This window comes from Ctenopharyngodon idella, chromosome 14, assembly GCF_019924925.1.
Source record: "Ctenopharyngodon idella isolate HZGC_01 chromosome 14, HZGC01, whole genome shotgun sequence".
In the NCBI taxonomy this organism is placed as follows: Eukaryota; Metazoa; Chordata; class Actinopteri; order Cypriniformes; family Xenocyprididae; genus Ctenopharyngodon; species Ctenopharyngodon idella.
The window spans coordinates 16,813,873-16,822,938 of NC_067233.1; the positions used below are offsets into that span (position 1 = coordinate 16,813,873).

Below are 9,066 nucleotides of genomic sequence, written 5' to 3' on the forward strand. Positions count from 1 at the left end.
TATCTGTTTTCTATTTTACAAACCCGATTCCAAAAAAGTTGGGACACTGTACAAATTGTGAATAAAAAAGGAATGCAATGATGTAGAAGTTTCAAATTTCAATATTTTATTCAGAATACAACATAGATGACATATCAAATGTTTAAACTGAGAAAATGTATCATTTTAAGGGAAAAATAAGTTGATTTTAAATTTCATGGCATCAACACATCTCAAAAAAGTTGGGACAAGGCCATGTTTACCACTGTGTGGCATCCCCTCTTCTTTTTATAACAGTCTGCAAACGTCTGGGGACTGAGGAGACAAGTTGCTCAAGTTTAGGAATAGGAATGTTGTCCCATTCTTGTCTAATACAGGCTTCTAGTTGCTCAACTGTCTTAGGTCTTCTTTGTCGCATCTTCCTCTTTATGATGTGCCAAATGTTTTCTATGGGTGAAAGATCTGGACTGCAGGCTGGCCATTTCAGTACCCGGATCCTTCTTCTACGCAGCCATGATGTTGTAATTGATGCAGTATGTGGTCTGGCATTGTCATGTTGGAAAATGCAAGGTCTTCCCTGAAAGAGACGACGTCTGGATGGGAGCATATGTTGTTCTAGAACTTGGATATACCTTTCAGCATTGATGGTGCCTTTCCAGATGTGTAAGCTGCCCATGCCACACGCACTCATGCAACCCCATACCATCAGAGATGCGGGCTTCTGAACTGAGCGCTGATAACAACTTGTGTTGTCCTTGTCCTCTTTAGTCCGGATGACATGGCATCCCAGTTTTCCAAAAAGAACTTCAAATTTTGATTCGTCTGACCACAGAACAGTTTTCCACTTTGCCACAGTCCATTTTAAATGAGCCTTGGCCCAGAGAAAACGCCTGCGCTTCTGGATCATGTTTAGATATGGCTTCTTTTTTGATCTATAGAGCTTTAGCCGGCAACGGCGAATGGCACGGTGGATTGTGCTCACCGACAATGTTTTCTGGAAGTATTCCTGAGCCCATGTTGTGATTTCCATTACAGTAGCATTCCTGTATGTGATGCAGTGCCGTCTAAGGCCCCGAAGATCACGGGCATCCAGTATGGTTTTCCGGCCTTGACCCTTACGCACAGAGATTGTTCCAGATTCTCTGAATCTTTGGATGATATTATGCACTGTAGATGATGATAACTTCAAACTCTTTGTGAAGTTTGACATTTCAAAATGTCTCACTTTCAACATTTGATATGTTATCTATATTCTATTGTGAATAAAATATAAGTTTATGAGATTTGTAAATTATTGCATTCCTTTTTTATTCACAATTTGTACAGTGTCCCAACTTTTTTGGAATCGGGTTTGTAGTATATATATATATATATATATATATTTTTTTTTTTTTTTTGGCAATTTATTCCTGTGATGGCAAAGCCGATGTTTTTTTTTTTTTTTTTTTTTTTTTCTGTTTCTGTTTTTACTGTATTATTAAGCATAAGAGACTTCTTACAAAAAAAAAATCTTACCAACCCTAAACTTTTGAACGGTGGTATAGTTTAACAAAAGATGTCATAGTCAATTTTTCAGTATCATTTATTTATTTATTTATTTTAAAAAGTATAAAAAGACAGAAGTTATTTCACTGCAAATATGATGAAAAGTCTAGTAAAAAGAAAGAAAGAAAGAAAGAGCTTCTTGCTGAACTGAAATTTATTTTGGTCCATCTTTATCAGATTTGGATTCAATGGTTTCAATGGTGACCTGACTGCTGAGTAACCTTTGCCTCTGGACACTGTTCCTCACTCCATATCCAAAGTATATGAGAAATCCTGAGCAAAAAAAAACACATATTTACATATTTTTAAACCATAAATTTAGGATTGACTTCCAGCAGCATTTCATATTTGCATTGCCTACCGCCAGCCATCCACACAGCGTAGCGAACCCAGGTGTCTCCTCCCAGTTGAACCATCAAGTAAATGTTGATGAACACACTCACCACAGGGAGTAAAGGTAAGAATGGTACCTGTGGTAACAAAAAAAATGTGAGATTTTTATTATATTATATTATATCCATTTTTTTAAGTTTTTGGAAGATATTGATGTTGCTTTAGAAGTTGTGTGCTCACCATGAAGGAGGCTTTGGTTGGGTTCTGGGGTTGTCTCCAGATAATGAAGACCGTGAGGAACATTATAACTAGGATCACAGATGCACTCAAAACACTCCAGAGCTCCAGCAACAATAAAGATCTGATAGCTTTGCTCATCAGCAGTGACAGAATAAGCACCAACGCAACTGCAAAAGCAAAGACATGATATCAATTTGCTTATATTTCTGGATGCGGTCATATTTTTGTGCGATTTCTGTATTATTTCAGTATGGTAAGGTTTTCTACATACCAAGACAAACTGTGCAGGTTGTAACAGTGTTTGAAGTTTCTTTTGTAGGGTACGAAGGGGGTTTCAAAAACCCAAACGTGGAGGTTGTGAGTGTGCGCAAATCATTTTCCTCTGAAGCTGTCTCTTGATACCTTTGAAAGAAACCACTTTTAGCTTCAAAGATTTGCATCACGGTGCTAGAAGAGAAGTGTGGAGCTGGGAATACAACCTTAGTATGAGAATACAAATAGCCACAAGTGTGTAGGAGAAGAGGGTTCCAATCGACATCATATCAACCAATGCCTTCAGGTCAAATAAAAGAGCCATTATTGCTGGAATAAAGCAGAGCACATGATTGCCAGGGCTTTTGTATTTTAAACAAAAGCTGCAGCCTATTTACTATTCATCTCATAAAGAGAAAAATGCCCTGGTCTTATGATTTGGCTTAGTCGGTCAAATGTGGGAGATGAAAAAGAGGGCCGAATTAAGAGATCCGATTTGATCCGGTAATTTTTTTCAGTCCACTTACCCGCCACAGTTCCAGAGGATAGTGTGGCAACCACTGGACTCTGCCGTAAGCTGACTTTATATAGCAATTTGAACATGAGTCCATCTCTGGCCATGGCGAACAGGACACGGGGCATTGGAAACATTGACCCTAAGAGACTGCAGATTAAATGAAATGTCTGTTACTGATCTGATACATGATAGAGATTCAATTCTCACTCTGACTTTTTTTTTTTACCTTGTTGACAGTGCGCACAGCGACCCGACCGCCACAACATACTTTGCTGCAGGCCAGCCAATGTCAGCAAAGGCCACAGGCAGAGGACTTTGAATGTTGAGTTGGTAGTATGGCACCATCAATGTGAGAGCAGCCGAAACGCCAAAGTACGCCAGGAAACAGATAAGCAGAGAGGCCACAATACCCACAGGTATAGACTTCTGAGGGTTCTTCACCTCTTCGCCTAGAAAATCAGTTAATATTTATGACTGCTGATGATAACACATACAGTACACTACCGTTTTACTACTTATATTTTTAGAAAAGATTTCTATTTTAAATAATCTTTTAAACTTTCTATTCATCAAAGAATCTTGAAAAAAATTATCATGATTTTCACAAAAATGTCACAACATTGAAAATAATAAGAAATGTTTCTTGAGCAGAAAAACAGCATATTAGAATAATTTCTGAATGATCATGTGACACTGAAAACTGGAGTAATGATGCTGATTGAGCTGAAATTCAGCTTTGCATCACAAGAATAAATTTTAAAATTTTAAAATATAAATGTTAAAATGTAATCAAACAGAAAACAGTTATTTTAAATTGTAATAATATTTCATATACTGTTTTTACAGTTTTTTTTATCAAATAAATGCAGCTTTATATATTTTTCATATTTACCTGTAGTTGCAATGCAGTCAAAGCCAACGAATGCATAGAAACATGTAGCTGCCCCTGCCAGTGTTCCTTCAAATCCAAATGGAAAAAAGCCACCTACTCCGTACTCAGTAGTGACATTGACGGTGGATGTTAGGTTGCTTAAAATAAAGACGAAGAAGATATAAACAGAACTGTGTATATGGCTGAATTTGGATTAGCACTTGCATAATATTTCTGCTGTAATGGTATGGCAGTAAGAAAAGCAGTAGTATGCAACATTTTTGTCACATGACCTCAATTATGTGCAGTGAGGTCATGTAACACAAAACGTTTGAAATGTTTAATACATGTTTAATTCAGCAGTGGTGTCCAGTCATCTTGAAAATAAAAATGTTGTTTTGTATTTAATCAATTTTGTGTAAAAATGTCTTGGCAGCCCGATCAAATTGTGACTGATTTTATTTTTGCAAATGCAATCGTTTTTTAGTGTATTTTACATATAGTGAAAATTAATACGAATCTGACGTCACGCCGCATTGATTTCTGGGTAACTTCTTTGTTTATCTGCCATATTGACAGGATTGCGCAGCCTTTCCGTCATTAAGTTTAGTGCAGTAATTTGTTTTCTGTCACCATTGTATGTCATTAATGCTGCATCGATAATGGCGATAGTAACTCTGATCATCGTTCTGAGACAAAAAAGGGGACAGTGAAAAACGTTTTTTCACCTTTTCTATGTGTAAAAACACCAAGGGAAGCAGGTCGAGGAGATGACGAGAAGACGCCGGATGGCAAATCTTTTAGTAATGGCACTGATTAAACCCACTGCTTATCATTCAATAAAAGAATCACATTGCTAAGTGTTTTTGAAAGTTTTGATTTTGTTTGGTTTAATAATTAACATTATTACCTTTTGCGAGTCTGACTCTCACTCCGCTCGTGAATTAGAAGAACTTGAACGGGGACATTCAAATGCTTAACAAGAAAAACGCTTCATGTGACTTAATGCACCGAGACAAGCACAAATTCTGTACATATTTATTAATACCAAGCGGCAACCTCCCCCAGTTTCTCGTGAAGCCAATAGGGAAGTGACTTAAACTGCAATTCATTGACTGGCCACTAGGGACAGGCTGCAAAAGAGAGCAGAATCTCATTGAGTCCCATGTTAAAATGGCCAACTTTACAGCAGAAAAAAACGATTTTTTTGGATTTTTTTTATAACGCATCCGTTTAAATTATATTAAGCCTTAAAGTTCTGCATAATTAAGGGCATGGTCACTTGAGTGACAGGTCAATTGATTAGCTGAATCACCTCAGCTAATTCTAGCCGCTGAATTTGGCATCTCAGCCGTATTTGTGCTTTTTTTTTCTGGATTATTTTATACAATTATATGACTTGCTGCGTTAATGATCGAGACTCGAGACAGATGTGCACACATGCGGAAGATAAACAGAACACACGTTGTTGGATTGTGGCATTGGCTAAAAGTTTTGTTCCTGAGATTTACTACAATGACAATGGCGGGAGGATATTAAACTCCGATAGCACTGCTTGGATATTATAACTAAAACTGCTGCGCTATTTTGAAAAATTATACTTTGGACACAGGCTCTTTTCAGTCGCTGCTTTCTATTCTCGTGATTATTTTCTTTTGTCCCTTTGCATACCGCTGTAATAATATGAAAAAGGACAACATATACTGCACATCTCTTTTCCCGATATAATTTACGATATATCCCATTAATAATTCCCTGGAATGCACAAAAATCTCTCGTTTTTCTCCTCAAAGCCTCACGTTGTTTTCACAGGTAAATACAATTTATTATCTGTAAAAATGATGGAAATCACTTTGAAATAGTATCACGCAATGCTGAAGTTCATGAACATTTTTTATTAAGGCAACGTATATTACATAATACAGATATATATCACTATAGTTATATTTAACCCGTCCGTTATTGCTGTGGAAAGAATCGCGCTTTTTCATGGCCTGTTGAAAGGACCTTGTTGATGCTTTTACACTTTTAAATGTCCTTTTAATGTTCTTGGTTGAAGGGTGAGTAGAATAATGTCATCTCATTGTACCCAGTTTAAAAATAAAACGTATTAGAGCGAGCCTTTCACTGACTGTTTACAGCTTAATGGAAGTTACACCCATAATTTGCGCAAAGGGTCATGGGGCGTAGGAATAAGGTGGATAAGGTTCATTAGTTAAACATTAGTTAATGTATTAACTAACATGAACTAACCATGAGGAATACATTTGTTACTCTATTTACTAATCTTCGTTAACGTTAGTTAATGTAAATACAGTTCATTGTTTGTTCATGTTAGTTCACAGTGCATTAACTAATGTTAACAAGATTTTTAAAGGAACACTCCACTTTTTTTGAAAATAGGCTCATTTTCCAACTCCCCTAGAGTTAAACAGTTGAGTTTTACCGTTTTCGAATCCATTTAGCCAATCTCTGGGTCTGGCGGTACCACTTTAGCATAGCTTAGCATAGTTCATTGAATCTGATTAGACTGTTAGCATCTCGCAAAAAAATGACCAAAGAGTTTCAATATTTTTCCTATTTAAAACTTGACTCTTCTGTAGTTACATCGTGTACTAAGACCGAGGGAAAATTAAAAGTTGCGATTTTCTAGGCCGATATGGCTAGGAACTATACTCTCATTCCGGCGTAATAATCAAGGAACTTTGCTGCTGTACCATGGGTGCAGCAGGCACAATGATTAACTCAACTCATGATAAACTCAACTGTTTAACTCTAGGGGAGTTGGAAAATGAGCCTATTTTCAAAAAAACTGGAGTGTTCCTTTAATAATGTATTAGTAAATGTTGAAATTAACATTAACAAAGATTAATAAATGCTGTATAAGTGCAGATCATTATTAGTTCATCTTAATGCAGTTAACTAATGTTAACTAATGAACCTTATTGTAAAGTGTTATCAATTTGCCATTTGCATACTGTATATGCACAGTATATGTACTATGTACTGCATCAACTGCATTGATATAATATTCAGAAAGATTATTTCAATGTTTATAGACTGAAAGGATTATAAATCACATCAAATATGAATATACTGAAAATTCCAATAAAATATAAATACAGATGTTCTTACTCATGCATTGCTGTTGCATTCAGGATGATGTCTTCTGTGATAAACCAGTTCTGCAGGTTTCCCTTAATGAAGCCAGCAGTGATGACAAATATCAACACCAGTATATTAACACTTGTAAATATCTTGTTGACCGTAGTTGATTCTTTCACGCCATACGCAAGAAGACCTGTAAGAAAAATACTGTAGATAATATCTAAGCCTTTGTCATAGATTGTAAATATAGAATAATGAATTAGATGGTGTATGATTAGTACAGTATAGTCAGATACCAGACAGAATCATTATGAGACCAGCTGCAAAGAAGTCTGGGTAGGCTGCCAGGCCAGGTAGCCTCATAGCTGCATATTTGCTAAAAAAATCAGCCATCACATTTCCAATGAGATCATCAAATGTACCACTCCATGCCCTGGCCACACTTGATGTGCCTAAACCAAGAGAAAGCTCTGTTAGTACTTGACCTTTGACCCAATAATCCATCCATCCATCCATCGAACTTGTTGATCTTGCATATTCATTGGCCTTTAATTTCTACTTACCGATAACATAGGACAGGAGCAAATTCCATCCTGTGGTAAAGGCCCACACCTCTCCTACAGTCACATAGCTGTACAGATAGGCAGATCCGGTCTTAGGAACCCTTGCACCAAACTCAGCGTAGCAGAGCCCAGCAAAGATAGAAGCTAAAGCAGCAATGAAGAAAGAGATGATAATACTTGGTCCAGCCAGGGTCCGGGCCACCTCCCCTGAGAGCACGTAGACTCCGGCCCCCAAGGTGCTGCCCACTCCCAAAGCCACCAGGTCCAAAGTCGTAAGACAGCGGCGAAATGTGGAGACCTCTCCCTCCGGTTCCAGGGGCTTCCTGCGACACAGGCCCCTCAGGAAAGACTGCATCGATTGCATTATTGGCTGTTAGTGAGGGAAAAATTTCAAATGTTTATTTTGAAAATTAAATTGTTTATGAGGTTACAAATATATGAACAATGATAACAAATGGTTAATGCTATATCCAATCTTTTATCAAGCTAAAATAATCATATCAAATGTCATTTTTAATAACATTTTCATGCTATTGTGTCATTTGACAATTAATCTGGATTATGCAGTAATCACCCTAAAAATAAGCAGTTTTTAATCCTTTGCATGTTGGTCATTCATTTGTAAAAATAAGAATAAATTAATTTTTTCCTCCTATTTACCTTATCACAATGTCTTCATGTTTTCACAAGTGCTGAGATGTTTTCTTTGTTTCTTTCCTTTGAAACCCTAAATAAGGAAACAAAAAACAGAGCTCTAATTTAAGACAGATCACTGTTATCTATTACTATCTTGTGAGCTTAAATTTTTTAAAAAAAAATTAATTACATTAAGAATAAAAACATAGCATGGATCCACTATGAATTATTAAATCATTTCATTCAAGTGATTCTGAAATAAATGTGTCATTTTGTAGGCCACTTTAACATAAAACAATATATTTATTAAAGTCAAACTGACTGGATCTTTTCCCTAAAGTATTGGTTTATACTGATATGATGTCATGTGTCCTTCACTTTCTTCTGCATAACGTATCCTCCTCTGAACTCATTCAGTCTAGACAGAAGCCTGTTCTGTGGCTCCATGAGATAGTAATGAAGAAAGATAGACAAAGCTGCCTTCATGACTTGGCAGTGGTTGACTGGCACACCTTCTCTTTGTGTGATGGCTTTCTATAATCTGCCACCAGGAGATTTATGATCCATCCTAATCCTGCAAGGAATCTACTGCAGCATACCATTATTCTATAACACTGATCACATGCTCATGCCAGCCTGAACATACAGAACTCAGAGTGGCAAAAATTTTTACTATTCTACTTTAATCATTTTACTTTTTGCAAATATTTTACGTAAAAGAAACTATTTACAAATATGTGCATTATTTTATATTTTCTAAATGCATGTGAAGCAAGATTTTTTTTTTTTTTTTTTTTAGTATTTTCCTTATTTATTTGTTTGTTTAATTCATTTTGCATTTATTTACACCTGCAGGTTGCACTGAAAAGTGATGCGTAATTCTAAACAATATCTGCCAAACATAAAATGATGAGTTTTATCAGCAAAATAATGACTAAAGAGCTTGCAAAGACATTTCTTGATGCATTCAATTAGTAAATAAATGTTTGTTTCTTTACCTTAATTGTGTCCAGAGAAGTTTG

At 36.2% G+C, this 9,066-nt stretch overlaps 1 protein-coding gene across 1 annotated transcript; it reads right to left on the reverse strand.

The window, feature by feature from the left end:
- Positions 1 to 1,266: 1,266 nt before the first annotated feature.
- On the reverse strand, positions 1,267 to 7,083 carry LOC127494822 (cationic amino acid transporter 2-like). The gene is made up of 9 exons (XM_051860987.1): positions 6,873 to 7,083; positions 3,759 to 3,895; positions 3,093 to 3,315; positions 2,877 to 3,013; positions 2,577 to 2,679; positions 2,369 to 2,499; positions 2,098 to 2,264; positions 1,886 to 1,994; positions 1,267 to 1,797 (listed from the first exon to the last, which is right to left on the reverse strand). The coding sequence occupies exons 1-9, from the start codon at positions 6,878 to 6,880 to the stop codon at positions 1,679 to 1,681; spliced, it is 1,134 nt and encodes a 377-aa protein (XP_051716947.1). The 5' UTR covers positions 6,881 to 7,083; the 3' UTR covers positions 1,267 to 1,678.
- Between the last annotated feature and the right edge of the window lie 1,983 nt (positions 7,084 to 9,066).

Bases quoted from the DNA above. Each gene is read 5' to 3' on its own strand.
- LOC127494822 (XM_051860987.1), bottom strand. The intron at 3,316-3,758 runs GTAAATATGAAA...CTGATTTTCTAG, and splicing joins TGACTGCATTGCAACTACAG to GCGAAGAGGTGAAGAACCCT. The intron at 2,265-2,368 runs GTATGTAGAAAA...TTGCTTTTGCAG, and splicing joins AACCTGCACAGTTTGTCTTG to TTGCGTTGGTGCTTATTCTG.